The 25,596-nt window shown below is 44.2% G+C and overlaps 1 protein-coding gene and 1 long non-coding RNA gene across 5 annotated transcripts in view; one reads left to right on the forward strand and one right to left on the reverse strand.

Moving 5' to 3' along the window:
• Positions 1-20,991, forward strand: LOC109265686 (uncharacterized). 2 transcript variants are annotated; one of them, XR_002079305.2, is made up of 6 exons: positions 1-572; positions 764-846; positions 5,048-5,553; positions 8,206-8,315; positions 17,884-18,007; positions 20,723-20,991. It is a non-coding gene; the product is annotated as an uncharacterized LOC109265686 (long non-coding RNA). The 2 variants fall into 2 exon arrangements; XR_002079309.2 differs by lacking the exon at positions 5,048-5,553.
• GALM (galactose mutarotase) overlaps positions 1-25,596 on the reverse strand; it is a 116,121-nt gene that overhangs the window by 4,259 nt on the left and 86,266 nt on the right. The window contains exon 5 of one of the 3 annotated variants that reach the window (XM_019447125.2): positions 20,229-23,678. The exons of the other annotated variants lie outside the window; for them this stretch is intronic. Within the exon in view, the coding sequence (XP_019302670.1) occupies positions 23,440-23,678 (239 nt within the window). The 3' untranslated portion in view covers positions 20,229-23,439. Of the gene's footprint in view, positions 1-20,228; positions 23,679-25,596 lie in introns of those variants that run through there. 3 annotated transcript variants of the gene reach the window in all.

Genomic DNA, 25,596 nt, shown 5'->3' on the forward strand with positions numbered 1-25,596 from the left:
AAGCTCCACACTGTCAATGCAGAGCCTGACAAGGGGCTCCATCTCACTGTGGATCTCACTGTGAGATCATGACCTGAGCCAAAATCAAGAGTTGGCCGCTTAACCGACTGAACCACCCAGTTGCCCCGAGGGCATCCTCTTCTTAAATTCAGAGCTGCTGTTCGGAAACATAGTCTTCCTGGTACATGAGGACTGGAGTCTGTAAGTTCACACAGAGCTGTGAGGATGCCTGGGGTCCAAAACACCCAAAGGGAACACAGAGGCCTGGCCAATGCCATTCTAGCATCTGGTGTCCATTGTTCAACCAAGGGAGTTTGGTTGAACAAAAGAATCCTCTCACCAGTCAGTGTTAGGAAAAATTAAGTAGCATTCTTTTTTAAATTTTTTTAATGTTTATTTTTTTGAGAGAGAGCACAAGCAGGGCAGGGGCAGAGAAAGAGGGAGACACAGAATCCGAAGCAGACTCCAGGCTCTGAGCTGTCAGCACAGAACCTGATGTGGGGCTCGAACCCACGAACCTCAAGATCATGGCCTGAGCCGAAATCGGACACTCAACTGACGGAGCCACCCAGGTACCCCAAGTAGCATTCTTTTTGAAGACATCCTTGAAAACCATCTCTTTCCTTTGCCTTGATTCTGCTTACATGAAAAAGAACTTTTGAATGGGGAATATTTGTACATGTAACCAATTTTAAAGGTAATGAAGTTAAAAGGTACAAAATACTATACAATGAAAAAAATCTCTTATCTTTGTTCCCTGAAGATCCAGTTTCCTCCAACAGAAGCAACCACCATTACTTGTTCCTCTCGCACCCTTCCGGAGAGAATACAAGGATATCCAAGCATGTAAGCGCACACCCATGCACACACACAGCAATATAGCCTGTTTCCACCTTAATCTTTCCACTCAATTTGTCTTCAAGGTTGTTACTAAATTTATTCCTACGTACTTCATTAGACAATTCTATGTGCCAATTCCTATTTCTATTTTTCCTATGATAATCTACTTACTATTTGTTTTCTGGTGTCATAATTGCAAATTTATATTTTTCTAGAAACTTATGCATCCCATCTATATTACTTCCATTTATTGGTAGAGTCGAGGAAGACAGTAACTTATGATCCTTTCAATTTCATCTCTCTGTGGTTAGTTGCTTATGCTCATTTCTTTTCTTTCCTTTTTTTTTATTTTTTTAACATTTATTTAATTTTGAGAGACAGAGACAGAGCACGAGTGGAGGAGGGGCAGAGAGAGAGGGAGACACAGAATCCGAAGCAGGCTCCAGGCTCTGAGCTGTCGGCACAGAGCCTGATGCGGGGCTTGAACTCACAAGCTATGAGATCATGACCTGAGCCGAAGTCGGATGCTTAACTGACTGAGCCACCCAGGCACCCTGCTTATGCTCATTTCTAACTTTGTGCATTGAATAGGTAGGCTGATGCTATATCTATTTTTGTGGGTTTTTCCCCCTTCCAATGAAGGAGCTCTTGGATTTATGTATTAGTACTACATTTTTCCTCCTCTTTTCAAAATTAGAATTTCTGCTTTTATTTGCATTAATTTTCATTTTGTTCTCTTGGGTTTATTTTGTTACTCTTTTTTTAATGTTTTATTTATTTTTTTTAATTTAATGTTTATTTATTTTTCAGAGATTAAGAGACAGCACAAGCAGGGGAAGGGAAGGGAGAGAGGGAGACACAGAATCCGAAGCAGGCTCCAGGCTCTGAGGTGTCAGCACAGAGCCTGACGCAAGGCTTGAACCCACGAATTATGAGATCATGACCTGAGTCAAAGTCAGAAGCCCAACCGACTGAGCCACCCAGGCACTCCTAATATTTTATTTATTTTTGAGAGGGGGGGGGGGGGGGAGAGAGAGAGAGAGAGAGAGAAGGGGAGGGGCAGAAAGAGGGAGACACAGAATCTGAAGCAGGCTCCAGGCTCTGAGCTGTCAGCACACAGCCTGACACAGGGTTTGAACCCATGAACCATGAGATCATGATCTGAGTTGAAGTTGGACACCTAACTAACTGAGCCACCCAGGTGACCCTGTTTTGTTATTCTTTTTCAAATATCTTGCATTAGATGCCTAATTCATTTATTTTCACATTTTTTGGATTAGTCAAAGTATTTTGTGCTTCAATGTTCTTCTGAGCAATAGGCTTGATATCACATGTAGGAGTTTCCGTTATATATAATAATAACACCATATTCTCATTTATTATATATTCTAATATGTATTAAGTAAATATTTCCATTATACTTAATTATGATATATTATTTACTTATTTTCTAGGTATTGCTAGTTTTAGGGTTTGAGTTCCCTTTTGATCCAAGAATTATTAAGAGTTAAAGCATTTCTAGGTCAAGCATTGGCTGTATTACTCGTATTTTGTGAAATTACCTGAGGTTTTCTTTACGGTCTCAGATATGGTGAATTTTTATTGTGAATTTCATCCTTTTTTTTTTTTAAGTTTATTTATTTATTTTGAGAGAGAGTGAAAGTCAGAGCAGGGGAGGGGCAGAGAGAGAGAGAGAATATCCCAAGCAGGCTCTGTGCTGTCAGCGCACAGCCTGATGTGGAGTTCAAGGTGCAGTTCATGCGAGGTCATGACCTGAGCCGAAATCAAGAGTCGGAGCCACCCAGGCACCTTGTGAATTCTGTCCTTTATCATTACAAAGTGTCTTGCTTTCTGTCCTGAGATCAGCCTTTACTGATGTTAAGACTGAGACCCCCTGCTTTCATTTGGCTTTTATTTGCTTGGTTTGCTTTTGAAATCTCATGTTTTCAACATTTCTGTACGACTTGGTTAATACACAGCCTTCCCTTGGGGTTTCCTTTGAGGTTCAATCTGAGAGACTATTGTTTAATAGAGGCGTTTTATGGCATTACTATGACATATACATGTTCTAAGTATTCTTAGTCTGTCATTACATTTTATGGTATGCTTTTTGTGTTCATGAATTCTAGTTGTTTACTTTTTGAAATCTTTTTACTATATGGTGTGTATATGTGTGTCTGTCTGATAAGTGAGACAGTTTGTAATTTTGTTTTAGTGGTAACATCTTTATAGAAGAAACTTCAATATAATATACGTAACCCTCTGTTTCTTAGAATTTGCTAAGCTTCTTCCTGTCTCTCTCCTCTTTGCTACCTGACTTGGGTTTCTGCATCTTTCAACTAAGAATCCAAGTAAAGTCACTTTGTTTCCCAGTAGATGGTGCTAGAGACACAATATAAAGAGCGTGCTTAAACCCTGATCACCTATTCATTTGGGAGAATGAATAGTTGTTTTTTTGGGTCCCTCAGGCCATAAGGCCGAATCCTGGATGATAGTGACCTACCTGTGTGCTACTGTCTTGTGAAGTTTGGGTGACCAACCACCTCTCACACCGATTTTTTTTTTTAATTTTTAATTTTTTTAATGTTTATTTTTGAGAAAGAGAGAGAAAGAGGGCCAGCAGGGGAGGGGCAGAGAGAGGACACACAGAATCTGAAACAGGCTCTAGGCTCTGAGCTGTCAGCACAGAGCCCAACATGGGGCTTGAACCTATGAACTGTGAGACCATGACCTGAGCCAAAGTCGGAGGCCCAACAACTGAGCCATGCAAGTGCCCCTCACACTGATTTTTAAAAAGGCAAAATGTTTCCTTATGAAAAACTTAGTCCAGGAAAAAGCAGCAGCTGTTTTCATGGGCTCAAGAAGACTGTAGTCTTACCAACTCATATTCTGAGTATTAATTTGTTATGCTTTCTTCCCTAACTTTATATGGTATTCACAGTATTTAGTTCCTTAAAGCCATACTTGACTCAAAATCTGACCCTTATGACAGTCCCAATGTAATATTGCACAAGTCAGTCAAGATTACTTATTTCTCTTGACTTCAAGGTAAAAATAAAGTCATGGAATGTTCATGAAGGAGGGTTCTAGGGTCTATTTCAGGTCTGTTTACCTGATACTGAGCAATCTACAAATCAATGTTAGCTTTTCTCTCTGTAAAATGAAGCTATTATTTGCTGCCTATATATGACATGGAAATACTCAACAAATGAAATACTTGAATGGTTTCAGGACAATGGCATAAATAAACAGGCCAAATTTGGGGATGCATCTATAACACAAAGGAGAGCCTAGAGAGGGGGTAAGACTTCGAGAATGGCAGAGAAGCCCTGACTTAAAACTGAGAAACTTCTAAATGAGATTTTTACTAAATGAGAAGAAACAAAGAGAAAGGGTTCCAATCTCTTTCCAGCCTCACGCTCTGACCTGTGGACCTCATGTATCTACTGATCAGGCACATGGAAAACTTTGGAATTTGTCCCCCAGATTCACGCCTTCTTTGGGACCTTTCTCACAGCTTCAATGTCCTCTGTGTCCCTGCTTCCCCCACATCCTGGCAAGTTGTTTAAGAATACTTACTCTCCAATGCCACTTCCTCTGTGAAGGATTGTAGCCTCCACAGCTAGAACTAATCTCCTTTTCTTTTCTTTTCTTCCCCCTTACCCCCCTGATTTCCTTTTCTACTTTGTTCCTATCACATTTTGAACATACTTTCTTCAAAACATTTGTTGTTGTTGTTTTTTTAAATTTTTTTTAATGTTTATTTATTTTTGAGACAGAGAGAGACAGAGCATGAATGGGGGAGGGGCAGAGAGAGAGGGAGACACAGAATCGGAAGCAGGCTCCAGGCTGTGAGCCATCAGCCCAGAGCCTGACGCGGGACTTGAACTCACGAACCGTGAGATCGTGACCTGAGCTGAAGTCGGACGCTCAACCGACTGAGTCACCCAGGCGCCCCAAACATTTGTTGTTTAAGACATAACCATAGGATTATATCAAGCTCCAAGAGGGTATGAATTGCGTCCTTTTTATCTTTGTACCTTCTGAGCATGAAGCGAGCCTTCACTTGATTGAAAGATGGATGGATGAATGAAGTAGAGGCAAAAAAAACAGGGCCAACTGTGAATGTCATAGCATCCTGTGACAAAGTCAGAAAGATCTAGAAAGGGCCTTAGGAATTATCTCATCCAGTCCCCTCGCTTTGCAGATGAGAAGCCTGGGACCCAGACGGCTAAAGGGACTTGCCCAAGGTGACACATCTCCATAGTGTCAAAGTCTCCAGGCCTCTCACCCCAGAGTGACTTGGTGACAGCCTTTTCCACCCCCAAGCCCTCAAGTGTTCGTGAGTTCTCAAAGAATTTGGAAAATCAATGTGCTGTTATTCTAATTTTGGTCTATCTGCATATGTGACTTTGTGCTTTGGTGCTAAGAATAGAAGACATCAAAATAGCGCTCTCAGCAACGCTGAGTGTACAGAAAATTGAAGCGGAAATGGAAAGGGTGCCCTCAGAGAGGATGTCACATCACCAGACTTTGGTTTTGAAGCCACCAGAAAGCAGAGAGAAGCTGTTTTTTTGAAGAGAATTTCTTCAGCTACTGAAGGTTGGCTGAGTGTGCATGAAGGCCTGAGCAGCAATGCCACATGCCTGGCAGATGATGGGCTCTGACCCAAAGATATGAGGTTACAGCTCTGGGGCAGACGAGCAGCCTGAGGTAGGTAGCATTTCTGCTTCCCCATTTCAAGGAAAGCCTGACTGCAGGCACCAGTGCAGACCCACCCGGGGTTACTGTCATGAATTTAGAGTGAGATCAGTCCCTGTAGGGTGGCAGCTATGGAGGGTGTGGTGGGGGGCAATGATCAGGGTTGGAAAAAAAACACACAAAAAACCAACCAACCAAACAAAAAATACTCAGGGTTGGGTTTGTTAGGAGAACAGACAGAAGAGGGAGACGGTGAGGGAGTGGAGGGCATATGCAAAGAGGTGATTCCAATGACAGACTTCTGATTTAAGTGGGTGGGGAAAGAGCTCATGAGCAGCTTAGGGGCAGTGAAAGGGTGGTAGGATCAAGGGGCTGCAGGTTCGTGTGGCATCAAAGAATTGTTGGGGCTGAAATAGACACCTTAGACAGGGACTATAGACGGCTACAATAAGAGGTGGTGATAAAGTCAAGGGTGTGACCCAATGACCACAGAAGTGAGTAACTGAGAAGGTTGGTGGACAAGATCATTGGAACAGAGGATGTCAAGAAGCTGAGAGATCAGAATATCAACAGCTTGGATAATGAAATAATTAAGGACTATGACAAGAGTGTGTTGGAGTGACAGTGAGCCAGGAATGAGGTGATGTCTGTAGATGACCTCAACAGATGTGTCACTCTGGCAACCACAGCTGCCCCATCCTTGCAAGAAGACGATGTAGACCTCATAATTGGAAACAGGACTCTCTAACATTGCAGATTTCCGTCACAGGTTGTTAAATCTTCCTCTCCCTATTGGCATTCCTGATAGAATTATAATTACCTGCCTTCTGGCAGCAAAGGAAAAACACACTGCCTTCATGAACTCCATCTGCCTTGATTCACATCTCTTATCTCACATAAGGGGTTTTTATACATATTCTATTATATAGACTTTGGCCTTTTCCCCATGACTGCTTGTGGCAGGTTGCCCTTTTCAAAGATGGCCACACCAGTATGTATCCCATTCCACAGGCTCTACTTATAATGTGATGCTGACATTCCATCACTGAGAGATGGAGTCTTTGTTCCCTCCCTTAAATTGGGAAGGACCTTTGTAACTGCTGCAACGAATAGGATGTGGCACAAGTGATACGATGGGATTTCAGGGCTCAGGTAATAAATACAAAGTGGTTTTGGCCTGGCCCTTGCTCTCTCAGGATATTTGCCCTTGGAAGTCAACTGCCATGTTATAAGGAAGCTCAAGTCACATTGAAAGGCCATCTGTGGGGTGTTCTGGCTAATAGCCCCAGCTAGGCCCCAAGGCAGGAGCCAGTATCAGCTGTCAGACATGTGAGTGAATGAGCCCCAGACATCACATCTAGAGACAAGATATGGCCTGTCTAAATTCCTGACCACGGACACAATGAAAGAAAATATATGAAGTGTAGAGTAATTTATTTATTTATTTATTTATTTATTTTTTTAATTTAACGTTTATTTATTTTTGAGACAGAGAGAGACAGAGCATGAACGGGGGAGGGGCAGAGAGAGAGGGAGACACAGAATCGGAAGCAGGCTCCAGGCTCCGAGCCATCAGCCCAGAGCCCGACGCGGGGCTCGAACTCACGGACCGCGAGATCGTGACCTGAGCTGAAGTCGGACGCCCAACCGACTGAGCCACCCAGGCGCCCCTAGAGTAATTTATTATATAGCAATAGACTGGTATACTGCCTTAGGATGTTTTCACCTCTTGGCACTTAACTAGTCTTGACAGAAGGTTAATGAAGCCCCCCCACCCCCACCCCCGTGCTTTTATTACATAGTCATAAGTGACTTTAATTGGTTCTTCCTTAAGAACACTAGTCCATGTGGGGGCACCTGGATGGCTCAGTTGGTTAAACGTCTGACTCTTGATTTCAGCTCAGGGCATGATCTCACGGTTCGTGGTTTCGAGCCCACATCTGCTATCAGCACAGAGCCTGCTTGGGATCCTCTCTCTGCCTCTCTCTCTGCTCCTCCCCTGCTCATGCTCTCTCTCTCTTTCTCTGTCAAAATAAATAAATAAACATTAAAAAAAAAAAAACACTAATCCTTGCAATTGCTTTTGAGTGGGGAAAAAACAAATACAAAGTTGTTAGTTCACGCATTTTTGAGCATCTTTTATGTACCAGGCATGAACTTGATCTCAGGGAGCCTAGAATCTGGTGAAGGAGACAGATAAAAAAATTAATACGGACAGGAGAGTATGACAAATGTGATGAGACTGGCATCCAATGGCCGCTGGCAGGGCAGGGAAAAGCAGTCCCCGGTGCAGCCATGGGGGGTCTGGAAAAGTTTTTCAAAGGTGGTGACAGGAGCCTAATCTTGAAGGATTAAGTTGGGACTGGCCCACTGGACAAGGTGCAGGGCAGAACAAGCATGGGAATGAAGTCCTCTCACCTGTGAAGTTGAGATCTAAAGTGTAGGCACAAGATGCATTTATATTACACATATCCCGTAGGTTCCCAACTCTGACTTAAGAAACAGAGTGTAGAAGGTGAATTAGTCCTTTGAACTCCCGATCAGACAGAGTCCAGTGAAATGGTTTCTGTAACATCTGGGCATGAACACTCTCTCAGTGTCTGAGGAAATTCACCTGGGGTGAATTTTAATTCAATGCTTTCAATTTCTCATCATCACAAATAGCTTGTTTCTCTGCCTGATGGCCCCAGTGCCCGACTCTCTGAGGAAACGAACAGATGGTCACCACAAGAGTCACTGAATCTCCACATTCATTCATTTTTTGGCGACCTTGGGTAAGTTTCTATGCCTCTGTAAGATTCAATTTCTTTACTTATAAAATGGAGCTAATAGTGGTATATACCTAAGACACGTATTGTGAGGTTTAATTGAGAGAAAGGTATGAAGGAAGTCCTATCTCTAGGGCAGAACCTGCACATAGTGCTCTCTGTTATTTACTTGCTCTCTCTCTCCAGAAACAGAGAAGAGAGAGAACAATGATTCATTATAGCATAAATCATTGATGCAAAAGGAAGGTGCATATCTGCCTCCGGGGAGCATTGCAATTTTCATTAAAAAAGGATTCAGGGTATTCACCACATCTATGTTTTTATATTAGCAAAAGATTGCAAGGAATCTAAAAGTTCAACATTAGAGAGTTGGTTGAATGTATGATACCTCCTACCAAAACAGCCCTCAAAATTAAAACTATAGAAGCATAGAGACATGGAAAGATAATTGCTATATACCAGTTAGTGAAAAAAGTTGCAAGCAGCATATAGAGTATGAGTTCATTGTAGACAAAAGGTATGTATGATGTGTATATTAATGGCTGGAAAAAGATATTTGTACTCGTTTTATCTGGGCTAGGCAATTATAGACAATTTTTAGTTTTTTATTTTTGCTTCTATTTTTAATTGTTCTACAATGAAAATATATTGCTCTTCTAAGGGAAAGTCCAATAAAAGTTATTTTTTTTTTTTGCAAAAAAATAAAAAAATAAAAAAAATAAAAAAGGATTCAGGGGTTTTTTGGTTTAGTTTTGTTTTTTGAAGCTTCCTCTCTCAGTGATTTTTAATCTAGAGCGGTACAGTCTTCAAAATGGTGTTTTTTTTTTTTTAATTTTTTTAAATGTTTATTTATTTTTGAGAGAGAGAGGGAGAGACAGAGTACGAGCAGGGGAGGGGCAGAGAGAGAGGGAGACACAGAATCTGAAGCAGGCTCCAGGATCAGCACCAAGCCTGACGCGGGGCTCTAACTCACTGACTGCAAGATCATGACCTGAGCCACAGTCGGACGCTCAACCGACAGCCACCCAGGCCCTCCTCAAACTGGTTTTTGAGTCACGTACTCCTTTGAGAATATCGTAAACGTTATGGGCTCTCTCTCTCTAGGAAAATGCATACATACATAAAGAATGTTCTCAGAACCTCTGAAGACCAGTCATTCAGGACTGGTTAAGAATCCCCGATATACGGGCTGGTGAATACATTCTGCCTAGACCCTACTCATCACCAAGCAAGTTGCCCTCTCATGATCTGATACTGAAATGCACATTTGGAATATTGTAGTCACATAACGTCAGGTCAAGAAATGTAGTCTGGGAGTCTACTGTCAAACTCTTCCTATAGCAATGTGACAAAGGCTTTGCATAATCCATCGGGACCTCCTTCTGGACTATTTATGATTCCTCCATATTCCTGCAGGATGTGCAATAAACTAACATGTGAAATACACAGGAGCTTGTCTTAATCTGAGCACATCAACAGCTTTCAGAAAGTGCAGGAAAGTGAAGCATCAGAGAAAGTGGAAATTGCCCCTAACGGCAGCTCAGAAAATGGGGCTATAATTAGGCAAATAGTGTCGCCCTGGGTTATATTGGGTATCAGGCTTCACGATCACCAATTACTGTTATCAACCTCCCAGGGGCATCTTGCTCACTTGTTTGGCAGTCAAACTCAATAGATGTTAGAATGGATTTTAAGAGTCAGGCAGCCTGGATTTAACTTCTTTGCTGTAAAAATTTGTGGAGGTTGCTTAGCTTCTCTGAACCTTGCTTTCCTCATCTGTAAAATGGGTATAAGAAGATTCTGACAAACATGGGATTCTGATAAACAAGATAAAAGTGCCCTGCATCCTACCCAGTCTGCAGGAAGTACTCAGTAACATAGCTGTTTTTACGGACAGTGGCCAGCGGTGATAACAGACAGCATAGCCAAGGGAAATTTGGCTCCAAACCCTGAATTCACCAATAACTTACCTGCTTAACTGTGTGCAGGTTAACTAACCTCTCCAAATGTCTGTTTCCTCAACTGAGGCATAACTGAAGCATTACACACCTATTTCAAAGGGCAGTTAAATGAGTGACGACGTGTACGTGCTTAGCTCAGTGGCTGGTACATATTAAACACGCAGAAATGGTGGCGATGGTGATGATAATGATAATAATAGTGGTTAACCCTTATGGAGCTCTTATGAAATGCCAGGACTTGATGCTCTACACACCTTACATGTATTACTGCATTTAATCTTCACCACCAACGAGGGAGGTCCAATTAGTACCTTTACACGTGAAGTCTGCAGAGGCTGAATAAATTGTCTAATGTCACAGAGCTGGATTTAAACCTAAACAGTCAGGGTTTGAGTTCATGCCTTTAACTACTTTGTTTTCCTGATTATAATGTGTCAAAATCAGTCTGTCTGTCTGTTTGTTTGTTTATTTATTTATTTATTTATATTTTTAAGAGCTATTTATTCATTTAAATAATCTCTACACTCAATGTGGGGCTTGAACTCAGGACCCTGAGAGCAAGAGTTGCATGTTCTACTGACTGAGCCAGCCAGGCACCCCAAAATTGGTCCTTTTAAACAGCACTTGTGTGTTCAATGTCACACCAACGACTCACGTCACCAAGGTCAGAGGCATTTTCTATTTCTGGCCGAAGCTCCCTCACCTGTGCCCATCACTTTTCATGGCATCCGGGGGCGTCCACTGCCCAAGAGCAGGTGCATTGCTAGGGCTGGAGGTTGATCTATGAGAACTAAGGCTACTACCTTCCCCAAATCCTCCTGGATCCACCGGGCTCAGTCTGCCAATGGTCCCTAACTCCTCTAGCCTGAGAGGACAGCCCATCTGCCTGACCACACAGAGAGAGAGTGTTCGGGGTTTGCTGGCTGATTTCAAAAGGGGAACATGTTGGAGCAGAAGAAGTTTCCTGCATGTTGTTTTGCTGCTTCACAGTAGCTTGGGCAGGCCCTAGCGACAGCGGCGTGATTAGGCAGCCCAGGCTCATGGTAGACCCATGGCTTCCTGCTGTCCTCCAAGCGCCATGAGGATCCCACTGTCATGGTTCACAGGAAGCCAAGGAGAGCACCAGGGAAGGTGGCTGGCATCCTGACACCGAAAAAGGTGGCAACTGAAGACAGTCAAATTACACTAACAGCCCGGGGTCAGAGAATAGAACCAGTAGAGAAGAGAGGAAAGAAATCAGTCCGGCCTTTCTGGTCAACTGGCAGAGTGGCAGGGCTAGGAAATGGCTTTATGTGGGGGATCTAGCCCCTGTGATCTCCATCAGTACTCCCTTTCTTGCAAATCACTCCAAAGAAACCTCCGATTTAAGTTTCAAGGCATGCCCCAATCTCCCTTCTAATGAGACCAGTGCCCCAGGCTCCCCCTGTGCAGAAATATTGACCACCACGACTGCTCAGCCTCCTGTGGTTTAGTCAGGACGTAGAAGGCCTGCGTTGGTACTAGTGGAGTCAGAAGGAAGGGAGCCTTGAAATGCAGGGCCAGCCTCCTAGGTCTCATTATCTGCAGGACATGGTCATTATCCTCTCTGGGATGTGTATTCTGCAGACCCTGCATTCGACTGGGTCTGTGCATCTGGCACTGCCTGGAGGGTCAGTTTCATAAACTATCCATTTAGGAGCTGCCCTCTCTCTGTTCTGGGGAGAATTCTGGAATGGAGACCTGGAAGGCAAGATGAGGCATGCTCACTCAGAGCCAAATACAGATATATTCGAATACAAATCACTCCCAGGCTGCCCCCTAGGCTTCTCTGACAGGGTTACAAGGCTGGTGGCTTGGGGAGCTTTGGGAGACGGAGACCTGCACTTCAGGGAACAGAAGCTGCAGGGAGTTGTCACGTGGTCTCTGATGTGTAGATGATCTAGATGAAGATATGGAAGGTATTCTCATTAGGACAGACAACACGAAGCTAGGAGGCAGACCCACTTGGGATAACAGAACCGGGAATCCAAAGTAGGGGTAAAGCACGGATTACAAGATGAAATTTGTGAATAACAGCAATAGATAGGGTTCTGCACTTGGGTCCAAAAAACCGAAAAACCAAAAAAAAAAAAAAAAAAACCACACCAAGAAACAAAAACAGAAACCAACTCTACCCTGGGCACAAAACATAATCTTCTGAGGTTCCATTTCCTTACTTGTAAAACCGGGACAACATAACCTTTATCGCGTGAAGTTGGCATGAGGATTAAAACGATTGCTGTGGGCAGGATGCCTGGATGGCTCAGTCATTAAGCATCTGACGTCGGCTCAGGTCATGATCTCACAGCTCATGAGCTCGAGCCCCGCTTTGGGTAAAACACGAGCCTCACTTCTCTCTCTCTCTCTCTGCCCCTTGCTCACTTGCACCCTCTCTCTCTGTCTCTCTCTCTCTGTCTCTCTCTCTCACACACACACACCAGTTATTGTGACCAAAGCCCTTAGCACAGGGATGATGATGATACTCATGATGGTGATAACTACCAACGACATGACTCTTCATTAAGTTCTTCACACCTAGGCAGTCTGGTTCCAGAGCATGTGTTCTTAGCTATCCTATTATACTAACTCTCATAAATGTTAAGTCTGATTACTACAATTATTACTGACTAGGGAGATGCAGCTGAGCCACAGCATGTATGCAAATGACTTTGAGGATGTGGTTGGCAATAAGTTCGACAGGAGTCACATAAAGAGTGTAATGAGGTGGTGACAGTTTTTGATTGCTGTTTGCAGTGTGGGCATCACAGGTGGAGAGGCCCTGGATGTGCAGAGGCAGAGGCAGAGGAGAAGGGCCAGAATGGCCAACTCATGGCATAAAAAGAACAGCTGTGCCTGAAGAAGAAATGACTTGGGGGCAACATGACGGCTACCTTCTAAGGCCTTGAGTCTGATCTATAGGGACCCAAGAAGTAGGCAAAGTGGGGTCAGATCTAGGTAGACGGATGCCAGCTCGATTTCAGGAAGGCCTTTCTGATGTGCTGGCGCAGGATGGACAGTGAACACCCTGACCCGGGCGCACCTGAGTGCCCGTGAGTACCACAGTCTGGGATCCAACTACTGGACAGAAGGTCTTTTCCAACTGTGACCTTCTGAGGCTGTAGGTCCATTGGCCCATGTGATGACCATAAGGAAGCAGGTTGTTTCCTTTAGGGACACACTGTGATCTCTGGTTATTTCCCTCCTCTTTTAAATCAAACTGCTAGCTTGTCTCTTCTAGGGATGCCATTGGCTGAGAGCAGCACTTTGCAGAATGACCCGTAGAAAGGCCTGGAGGTGGGAGGATAAAGTGGGGAAGGAGGATGGGGAGTGAAGGTAGCTCAGGGGCACCAGGAGGACAGGAGGGTTGTTGGGGCAGGAGAGGAGAAACGGGGGCCAAAAAAGGAAAAAGTAACTTGAGGCTACACAGATCTCTTTAGAGTCTTTTTTCTTTTAAAGTTCGTTTTATTTATTTTGAGAGAGACAGAGACAGAGACAGAGACAGTGTGAGTGGAGAGGGACAGAGAGAGAGAGAGAAAGAGAGAGAGAGAGAGAGAGAGAGAGAGAAAATCCTAAGCGGGCTCTGCACTGTCAGCACAGAGCCCGATGCGTGCCCCAGTCCTACGAACAGTGAGATCATGACCTGAGCCCTAACCAAGAGTCAGACATTTAACGGACTGAGCCACCCAGGTGCCTCTAGAGCCTTTTAAACAGCTATAGAAAGTGTGGACCCAGGGCCATCACGTGGGGCTTGTTAGAAACAGGACCCAGAGGTCCCACCTCTGACCCACTGAGTCAGAATCCGCCTAGCGACAAGCTTCCCAGGAGATCTCTGCGTGCATCAAAGGTGAAAGGCGCTGATGTGGAGAGCGTCTAAGGGAGACCCAGGCTCAGATGTGCTTACATTCATCTCAGTTTAAAAAAAAAAAAAAAGGTGGAGAGGAAGGCGGGGGCCATGGGAAGAGCGGGAGCCTGGTCTCCATGGGGACGGCCCAGCTGTGCTTGCAGCCCAGCTGCTCCAATTATGTCTGTTTCTTTATCTAGCCAGCCTCGGAACAGTCAGTCAAATCTGCATAAGGAAGCCCGGTAATGGGGCTCGTGGGCACAGGTACTCATCTGACACCTAATTAAGCCATCTTGGTATATCATCTCTACAATGCCTGTTATTATTTTAAGAAACAACATAAAGAGAATGATAATTAAAAGTAACACCCCGGGTGGGAATTTTGTCTCCATTCCAGTGGTTGGCAAGTAAAGCACCCTGGGTTTTTTTTTTGTTTTGTTTTTTTTCGGTTTTTTTTTGAGGTAACATTTCTATAAATTTTCATAGAGCACACAACCTCAAAGCTTGTCTCTGCTGCAGTTTCCCCCGATTTCTCTGCCAATGCTTTGGGTTTGTGGCTTCGTTCCACTGCTGTTTCCTTTCTTTTTTTTCTTCTCCTTTTCACTGAGCGTTTTCTGATTTTACTTGAACTTGCAATGGGGGAGGGGAGGGTGTATTGCTTCTGGATATTACATGTCATCTGAAGCATAAAATGCTAAACCCAGTTACATGTTGTTTTCAGGTGAGAAGGCAATTTTACACTTCACGGTTGGGCCCACACGAGGCATTTTCATGCAGGGAAATTTTCCATCCTAGACTCACATCAAGATGGCGCCCAGGGATTTGCTGCCAGTGGAAAGTTTGCCCACTGTCTATCTGCAGCCTTGGGCATTCTTGATAGACCTGTTCTCCAGAGTGCCGCTATCTACCCCTGGTCTTCAGGTTCCCCTGACATAGCGTCCATCAGGTCCCTGTGTCCTTTGCTACCTGCCTGGGTCCCGTGTCTACGACTTGAGCCACTTTGGTTAGTAACACTCTTACTGACCTGCCATACACCCTGTCCTCTTGTCCCTTGTACCAGACCAAACCCCACCTTTGGATCATCCCACAATCCACCTTCTCTGCTCCTGACGTGAATCTGGAGAAAACTCCCAGTAGCACCAACTGAGGCCACCACCGATTCCTGATCACAATCCTCACCTGGCATCCTTTGACAAACACTTTACTTGCCCTCAATCGTCTCCTTTGCCCCTAAAAACCCTCTTCCTTGACCCTGTATCTCCACCTCATGGAAACACCCCGTCTTCTTCCTTTCACAGATTTCTGAAAGTGTATCCAACACCAGCGGCTCCCATGAGCTCAGTAGGTAGCTTATACAGATTCCCAGGCCCCACACTAAAGCAAATCTCTGAGGTGGGGCCTGAGATTTGTATTCAAGAACGTTGTCTTCATTGGGAACTACTCATCGGCCTATACTCCCTGACTTTCCTTCCTCACTTTCAGTGGCTTCTCCAGCTGTCACAGCCTGGCTTCTACCCTCACCACTCTGTGAAACGAGGTCAGCAGGAACAGCCACGACAGCCCGCACACTCCCAGGTCTCCCCAGAGAGAGTACTCTCTGGAGTACTGATGTTCTTGGTCACTCCAAGACTTCCGGTCACCTCCTCTCTTCCTTTGCCTTCTACCTCTGACCATCTCCCTCAGCGCCTTTTGTGTATTTCTTGCACCTTAAATACTGGCGGTGTTTTCACAAGTGCATCTCGCGCTCCTTGTTGCTAGATCCTCAGAGACACTAAGAAACTTCTCGAAGCTCAAGGTGATCTTGAGAAAGCCTCCTCCTACCGTTGCCTCTTTCACTGTCCTAACTACCTTAGATTCTTCACTGCCTGTGAGCTTCTCAAGGGCAGAGACTGTTCAGTCATCTTTCCATGGTCAGTGCCTCAGGAAGCATGTAGCAATTAGGAGGCGCTCCATAAATGTTAGCTGAACTAAGTATAAGTCTGCTCCGAGTACTCGCGTGAATCAGCCTTGGGCCCATGGTGCGAAGCTCAAAGTTACCTCTCAGCCTCTTCAGAACGGGGTGACCTTGAAGGTATGAATTAGAGCCAGCCCCTGTCCAGACCTGGGGTGGGGAGGGGTGGGTGTTAAACAGCGGTTCTCCAAAGGTGGTAGTCAGAGCTCTAGCAAATAACATCTCTTCTGGCAAATTTACTTGTTGTTAGTCTCAAATGTTCATAGGAATGACATCATGCCTGGCCAAGTGCTAATTTCTAAGCTTTCTTCCTGCCAAATTTCCACCATGCTGGCTCATGCTTGCCAATCTCGTAGCAGTGATGTGTTTTCTAGCAGGGAACACAAGTATTGCTTTGGGAGTTATTCTGGAGCCTCATAAAACTGTTCTTGGGGCCCCTTTATAGGGAAGGATTCCATAATGCACCCGGTTGGAGAGTGTTATTGCTATCAGGAGAGGTCCTTACAGTTTCTGTAGTGAACATCCTTGAATACTGTCTAGGACGGACCTGTCATTGAAGAAACATCTCTAACTAACACCCCATAAGTTCCAATATCATGTTTCGGGTTTTTAGCGTCATTCAAACCCTTTCCTGAATAACACCAGTCTTATTTCTTTGAGCACGGGACCTGTACTATATTCATGGCTGTAGGTTCTCCACGCAAGCAGGGCGTATCTGTTTTGTTCAACATTGCTTCCCTGGGGCTGGCATAGCACCCGGCTATTGGTGTCAGTTGGTGATGGAGAACGGAAAAAGAAGAAACTTGGGGAGCAGACTCACAGCTGGAGGTGCTTGTCTCCAGAACTGTGGAGCTGAAGGTGACAACCAGGACACCATGCTCTGGCTTCCCACTTACGGTGAGGCCCAGGGTTCCTGCCTGCTCCTACCCTCCATGGACTGATGGCCAGGCCTGGAGTCTTGACGGCACCAAGGGCTGGTGGATATTGAAAGGCAAGTTCATTCATCTGGTCAGGCAGGAACTGGAAAGCTGCCCATCCAACCCTCACCCCTGGCTGCTGTTTCTCCTCCAGACGGAAACTTGGGGAAGTTTCTTTCCTTCTGGGTGTGCCGTCTCCTTCCTCTAGCTAATCTTCTAGTTTCCTTCCAAAACTGTATTGATGATGAATTAGCAAAATAAAAAAATTTAAAGCCACCCTGAAGATTACAAAAAGAAAAACATACTACTGCTAAATCTCTAAAACAATGGCTGTCTTTATATACAATGATACATAGTAGGATAACCATAAACTATCATTACCTTAAGAGAGGAGAGAAGACCAGACCCTCTGTGGACCAAGGTGATGTGATCAACTCATACAGGGTTTTACACAGAATTTCAGGGGCCCGTGAATCCCCTGAAGATCTCTCATCATCTTCCCAGACATACACGTATGGACCCTGGTTATGAATATCTAGGTTAGAGATTCCACGGGGTCTTTGACTCAGTGTTAGAAACTGACAGGACCTCAGAGTTCAAGTGATGTGACCCTCATCTGATGAGAGTTAGCAGATTAGGTATGAGGCCCAGAGAGTTTTCCTGGCTGACTCAAAGAGCGCACAGCTAGTGGACAGCAGAAGGGAGAACTTCACCTAGGTTTTCTGAATCCTGGTCACCCTGCAATATTGTGTTAATATGCTCTGTGGAAAACAAATGTCAAGAAGGGAGAAGAATGGAGAGAGACTGAGTATAGGGAAAGGAAGGAATATCTGTTCCTAGAATGTACAGACTGGCTATTACTGGGTTTCATTTTTGTATTTGGCAGAGTTTTCCAGCTTCGAGCCAAAGAGACCAAGCCTGAAGCTCCCTTCCAGCCCCCCTACTTCAGACCTGTAACTGAATCCTGATAGGTCATCTCAGGCAGACCGGTGAAGGGGAAGATAAGAAAGGTGAGCTCTGGGCATGTGGTCAGCTCTACACAGTGTCTGTCATTGCAAAAACCCTGGAATAAAAAGAATCTATTGTTTCCAGGAAATGGGGAAAAGATTTCTAAGGAGAAAAGTGTAGCCTTGAGGAAAGAGTAGGGGTTTATGTAGCAGAGAAGGGGGAGTTGGGTGGTCCCTGTGGGTGGGGGGGGGGTATGAGTGAGGCATGCTGGGAGATGGGTCTGGAAAGCAGCTGGCATGTGGTCCTGGAGCCACCTAAAAGGTTTTTAAGCTGTGGAGTATCAAAATAAGATTTGCATTTTAGATAGATAACTTTAGTAACCAGATGGAGGATAGATCTAAAGAGATTCACTCCCCACCCCCCCCCCCCACCCCCAGTTAGAGAGCTATTTTCCAGATTCATTTGTTCAGTCATCAATCCCAATTTGGTGAAACTCATAATATAAGCCAGGCACTGCTCTAGACAAGAAAAGTCAGTATAGTCAGGATAGTGACAATGGAAATAGAACCATATCATCAACAATACATATTGAGGAGACAGATTCCAGAAATAGTTAGAGGAGTGAAAAATCAGCAGGACCTGATGAGTAACAATGTTGGGGGGTAGAGGGGGGAGACTGTAAAGGAAAGAGGAAGAATACTGATGGGTGGTTGAAAGCAATATTATGGATTTTTAGGGCAGTGAATAATTTGTGTGCTATCGTAATGATGGAGAGATGTCATTATACATTTGTCCAAGAGTGACCCCAACTCTTCAAAGTTCAAACTATGAACTTTGGGTGATGATGATGTGTCAGGGTAGGGTCATCAGTTGTCACAAATGCTCCACTCTAGTGGGGGATGTTGAAAAAGGGGGGGTGCTGTGCATTTGTGGGGGCATGGAGATATATGGGAACTCTCCGTACCTTCTACTCAATTTTTCTGTGAACCTAAAAGTTCTCTAAAAAAACAAAAAGGTTTTATTTTAACAAATCGGCAGCACCCGATGAGTAATGATACTTGGGTGTGGGGAAGTAGCAGGAAAAGAAAGAAGACACATTCTGGTTCAGGTTTGAAACTAATATCACGTCCAACATTTTAGAGTCATATCAAATCTAAAGGAATTTTCTGTAAGAAGTCCAGAATGATTAAAACATGTAGATAAAAACAGTCTCCATTTGCACCATCTCGGAACCAGGAGGCTACTTTGGAATTCGTTATTTCTCCGGGGCAGCGGCTTAGCCCTGCCCTAGGGAAGTGATTATAAAATTGGCTGAATTGTCAGTTGAACCCCGAGAGGGTGAAATAAAACACAAAGGTTTTGCGGGCCTTTCTCCACAGCCTCATGGTAAGCCTTTCCTACCAGCATTCTAATTTTGTCAAAACGGGGTTGCTTTCATGTAATTTTAGAAGGCGCTTTCAAAAACCGAGAGCTGCAAGAACAGCAAGTGAACACAGATGGGCTGGGGGACAGAATGGGTTGGGTGAGTTTCTATAAAAATAAAAGGTATCTTTTCTCGAGAGAAAGAATAAGACAGAATTTTACTAATGTTACTTTAGAGGCAAAAGACCTAGTCAAAGCATTCTTTTTTTTTTTTTTTTTTTGCTTTCTTAATTCCTTATCTACTACTGCAAATAAAGAACAGCAAAATTAAAAGGGGGAAAAAAAAAAGCTCCGTGCTGCAAATGCCTATACAGACACATGCTTGGTTCTGCACAATGTTGTGTACATGATAATATCTTGCTGGGCAGGCTGTGCCCACACTGCCTCCAAGTCTCACGGTTCTGAAGACAAAAAGAGGCTGTGTAATATTTACAACCCTGGGAATGAATTAATCCCTCGAGAAACAGAAGGCCTGAATTTTCTCACCTGCTCGTATTTAGGGGGCTTAGTACCCGAGCAGGGCTCTGGGGACCAATTTCCTCTTGTCGCCACAGGACAGGACACTAGACTCAGGCCCCAAAGCTAAATGCCTGACGTGGCAGCCCAGAGATCTGGCACTGGAATGTTCTCTCTGTGGACATCGATCATACACTGGTCCTTCCTGGTAAATGTCTTCTAGAATTTCCACTTTTGGGAAACGACAGGGACAGTCCTGATAACAACAAATATAAACATACACTCAGGATATGTCCCAGGAACAGAGTGTGAGCCTATCCTAAGTAGTGCCAAATGCTTTACAGGGTGCAATTTTTTAAAAATTCTTTTTGTAATGTTTATTTATTTTTGAGAGAGAGAGAGAGAGAGAGAGAGAGACAGAGCATAAGCAGGGGAGGGGCAGAGAGAGAGCAAGACACCGAATCAGACCCCAGGCTCTGGGGTTTCAGCACAGAGCTCGACAGGGGGCTCGAACGCATGAACCGTGAGACTATGACCTGAGCCGAAGTCGGAGGCTCTACCGACTGAGCCACCCAGGCAGGCGCCCCCTTTTTTTTAAGTAGGGAAGAATAACTGCTCGGAAGAAGCAAAGCTAAATTAACTGCTGACGTGCAAACCCGGCCCGACAGCTTAGCTGCAGACTTTGCTCTTGGTCTATAGGTGAACCATCTCTGCAGAAGCCTTTCTGTTGGTGCAGCTGTGGCGTAAGAGAGGCACCTGTGCAGAAGGACGCCGTGCCCCAACCCCCACTGCCGACTCCAAAGTGCCCAGAACTACATCCAGAGCAGTAGCTTCAGAAGTTAGGTGTGGATTCTACTCTTTCATTCAAAATATTTTCTTCTTCTTTTTTTCTCCCCCAGAAGAAAAGCAAAGATGCTGGAGTCTTGCAGCCTAACAACACACGAGGGATATTGTTTGCCCGGAAGCCTCCAGGGATGGCAAAATGGCAGAAATTTCCAGTGGGGAAAATGTGGGGTGGGGGGTGGGGGTGCTAAATTATTTGAATGGGACCCTTTGAAGGCTTCTGCTACCCCTACACCTGCTGAGGCTTTCCACTGAGCTTTGGGAAAAGGCTAGCTTTTCATAGCAGAGTAGAGAAAGGGGGAGAATGAAGGAGGCACGTAATGCAGGCTGCTGTCTTCTGTGTTTTACTGACTGAAAGGGCTGAAGACATTTTATATGCTCCAAGTTGCCAACAGGAAGAAAGGGAGCTCGAGATTCTCAGAGGGCCCTGCCTGAGGTAGAGGTCTAAATGGAGGCTATATGTTTAAGACAAGGGGATTTCATGGTATGTGCTTGCTTTGGCTCCCTAAAAGTGTATGCCAAGGTATCCCTTTCCTTTCTGTGTGACAACGCCCGATCAGTAACAAACAAAATGGAGGATAAGACTCCACCCCTCCCCCAAACACACACAGGGGAAGGTCCCCTTTTACTGAGTACCTCGGCCACAGTATTACAACTGCTGTAAAAGAAGAGGTGCTACTTTCTCATGACAATGGGTTTTCCCTTCACCTGAAAAATTATTTACCGAATATCTATAACCAAGGTGGAAAATCACCCGCAAGGTTTAGACCTACATCAGCATTTCCCTCAAAAATAGTTTTTATAAAGGGCAAACAAAAAGAAGGAGTTGAAAAACAAACACGAGTATAAATTAATAGTCACAAAAGGAGGGGCTTGGGACTATCAAACACCCTTGTATCACAGAAAGACTCAAACTTAGAAGCAAACCTGGGGGACTTGGCACAAAGTCCAGAGGAGGCTGGATAAATGAAGGTCAGAAATCACAATTTGTCAGATGAAGCATTTGGGACAAACCCGCACAGAATTCAAAGAACGATCTGATAAAAAAACCTCACGGTTAAAATGTTGCTTCCTGAGCTTCCTCCTAATCCACCACCATAAGTTGGTCATGACAAGATTTTGCAGATGAGAAAACCAAGAACCAGAAGGACAAGAGACGTGTCGCCAAACAAGGTACTATGTTGCAACAGAGCAATGACCTCCGAGATTACTGAGGGGCACAGGGAATAATTCTGAGCTTTTTTTTTTTTTTAATTTTTTTTTTAACGTTTTATTTATTTTTGAGACAGGGAGAGACAGAGCATGAACAGGGGAGGGTCAGAGAGAGGGAGACACAGAATCTGAAACAGGCTGCAGGTTCTGAGCGGTCAGCACAGAGCCCAATGCGGGGCTCGAACTCACGGACCGCGAGATCACGACCTGAGCCGAAGTCGGCCGCTTAACCGACTGAGCCACCCAGGCGCCCCAATAATTCTGAGCTTTAAAATGGACTGTTCCTTTCCTACATTCCCTTCCTGGTCAGTCTAACATGGCCAGACACTTCTACTCAGGCTCTTTAGTCTCAGGAAAACCTCTTATGCCGGCATCTTTGTCTTCCCTCTGTCCCCCATTTTTCAATATACTTTGTTTTCTGTTTTCTATGCAGAAAAATCAAAATAAATTTAAGAGAAGGAGAAACAGGGAGGAAAAGAGAGAAGCTGTGAGACTACCTATATGAAAGGTAGACAGGAAATGAGAACACTCAACTGTCAGAACTTCTTTTTTTTCTTTTTGGCTTACTTCCCATTTCTTGACTACATGGTTATCTTGGCTATCTGTATAGTCAAGAAATTACTTTTCTTTCTTTCCTCTCCCCCCACCCCCCCGAAACCTTCTTGACATCTAACCACACTGTCGGGTCTGTAGAGTACAGGTCTAATTATAAGCAGGAATTTTAATACCAGTCTACCTAGGTTTGAATCCCAGCTTTCCACCACTTGTTAACTGCGTGATCCCCAGTTAAGTTACTTAAACTCCTTGTGCCACAGGGTCCATAGCTGTTAAATAAAAATTAACAGAACCTACCTTTTAGTATTCTGGCATGGATTATCATTTATAAAGTCTTCTCTGAAATACTAGCTATTATTATCATAAACCTTCACCTCCTCTCACAGATAGACAAACAGTATCTTCCCTTTTCTCAATTCAGCACAACCACCATCTCTAGATCCTGTATATCAATTACCCAAAACTCGTAACAGAACATGGCTGGTCTAACGGGTTTCTTGCAGCACGTCTCAAGGAAGTGGCCTTGTGGTTCAAGTCCACTTCTAGCTGAACATCCGGAAGTTTGAGACTGGACTCAGGTACACCTGTGAGTCTGCCCTGCGTGGAGCGGCCTTGAACTCCAGGCCAGCCGAGGGTCATCCAGAGCCACCCCAGGGATTGTAGCTGTACCAGAGCCTGGTGCAGATCAGACATGGCTCCAGCCAACCTCTCCAGGCCCATCGGTTTTCTGCTACCAAACACATGCCCCGAATGCTCCAGAAGCCCAGTGCTGGCCTGGGGGGTATTCCTGCTGTTTCCTGCTCTCCTTATTCTTATTCATCTCTATCCAGAACACCTTTCTTCTGGTTGCCTGGCAAATTTCCACTTGCCCTTTTGGGTTTTATTTAACTCTCATCTCCTCTATCCAGGGGTCCCCAGACAGTGCTTTCCCTCTATAACAAGTGTCCGAGTTCTACCTATCCTGATATTTTCCAGGTTAATGGATACTATTCTGGCTGACTCTCCACTAGGCTGTTGATTCCTGGCAAGCCCAGCAACATAGGGGAGGTACTTCCAAATGACCAAATGACTTTGGACTGGTCTCAGAATGAAGCCACATGCTCATGCACTTTTGGTCCGTGTTAAGAGTCCAATGAAATCTGGGCTCCTGGAGATTTGCTCTTGGCTGAAAGAGGGCCAGACATGTGAATTCTTCCATCATGGCAGTGCAGAGTGGGAGTTGCCACCCATTTTGGAAGGCAGTTCCTAAGGAAACATATACTTTGCTTATTTCTTATGGCATTTCTGAGGAAGGGGAAGAAGAAACACCCTATAATTTCAGTCGAAGTGTTTCTGGGAAAACAGACATAACCTATGTTGGGACTGGCTAGTGTATGGATAGGTAAAAGACTTATGGATTTTTTATGTGCTCTGAAGTTGTTGCAACTTATTTACTTTCATGATAGAGTTCTAATGGATTTGAAGGGTGGTAGAACTAGCAGTAAAATGTTATATTGAGAGCCTTGTAGAATCACAGAATGTAAGAGCTACAAGTGACCTTTCAGACTAATTGTTGGTTCTCAATCATGAGTCCATGGTAAAATTTTTACTGGTTCACAGAAAACTGAGACATATTTGGATAATCTACTATCACATTTCTTTTAAAAGCAAGACGAATTCAATGTAAAGTGTTGTTCTTTGTTCTGAGATTAAAATCTCCCCCCTTTTGTGGTGTTAAAATATTTTCTTTAATGGGACGCTTAGGTGGCTCAGCAGATTGAGGGTCTGACTCTTGATCTCTGATCTCAGCTCAGGTCATGATCCCAGGGTCGTGGGATCAAGCCCCATGTTGGGTTCCACACTGGAGCATGGAGCCTGCTTAAGATTCTCTCTCTCTCTCTCTCTCTCTCTCTCTCTCTCTCTCTCATTCTCTCTCCCTCCCTCCCTCTCCCTCTCCCTCTCTCTCTCTCTCCCCCCCACCTCTCTACCCTGCTCAAGCTAGTTCTCTCTCCAAAATAAATAATTAAATAATTAAAGTATTTTTCTTTATGAAAAGATGGTGATTATAAATGGCAACTTGGGTCTTAAAAAAATGAATTCAGTCTATTTCTTTTTTTTAAAGTAGGCTCCACACCCAACATGGGGCTCAAACTCATGACCCCAGGATTGAAGAGTCACGTGCTCTACCGACTCAGCCAGCCAGGCTCCCCTAGTCTATTTATTTCTGTTCCTCGTTATTACCCTGGTTAGTTTAATTTTTTTTAATTGAAATATAATATACATACATTCCCATTAGTTTTAATAGCCCTATATTTATGATTGCTTTCTAACTTGGCAAAACAAAAAGTTGGGCAACTCTACGTAAGTCTGTCAAATTATTTTCTAAAGAAAATTTACTGGTCCATAAAATTGGATTGAGTTCAATATCCCTCCTATTTGCAGAAAAGGAAATGAGGGTCTAAGGAAGTTGAATGTTAAAATGTTATGCATACATTGAAGGTCACCTAGCTAGTTAACAGCAGATTCAAGGCTACAGCCATGGTTTTTGCCTCCCAGAGCCCAGAGGGCCTGCAGCCGACCCAGCTTCACAGGTGTTCAAAATTAGTACAAAGTATAAAATTTGATCCTAAAACCACTCACAGTGCAGAACTGGGATGCACATGAGTTTTACGCGTTTCATTAGATTACACGTTAAGTTCTACTGGGCTTTGCCACAATGATCACTTACAATCACAACAAATAATCTTCCCACGGCATGAATTATGCATTTTTGTGATTTTCATCTGATCAAAACTCAATAGGACAATGTGAGGTTTTATAAATCTACACAAATAAATATGCACTTATGTCATCAGCTCCACCTGTAAGCTACTTAACTCATTTTCTTCTTTATCAGTCACAACAGAGTAGCCGCCATTTTCCCCTTACAGTTCACAACACACAGTTCCAATGTAATCAGGCTGCATCTAGGACAAGATGGACCAGTTTACTCAGCCTCACACTGAGTCATGTAAATATCAGAAGATGACACATGTTACCAACACAAACATAAGAGCCTTTAAAACCAGCCCCAGAGCTAGGAAAACCTTCAAAACTGCAATGCAAAAAAAAGTTTTGTAATGCATTTATCTTGATTTCTCATTATTATTCTAATTAATTTTATAGCCCCTGTATTTATGGGTTT

The sequence above is a fragment of the Panthera pardus genome, unplaced genomic scaffold (assembly GCF_024362965.1).
Source record: "Panthera pardus isolate Hobbes unplaced genomic scaffold, ASM2436296v1 HiC_scaffold_26, whole genome shotgun sequence".
Taxonomy (NCBI): domain Eukaryota; kingdom Metazoa; phylum Chordata; class Mammalia; order Carnivora; family Felidae; genus Panthera; species Panthera pardus.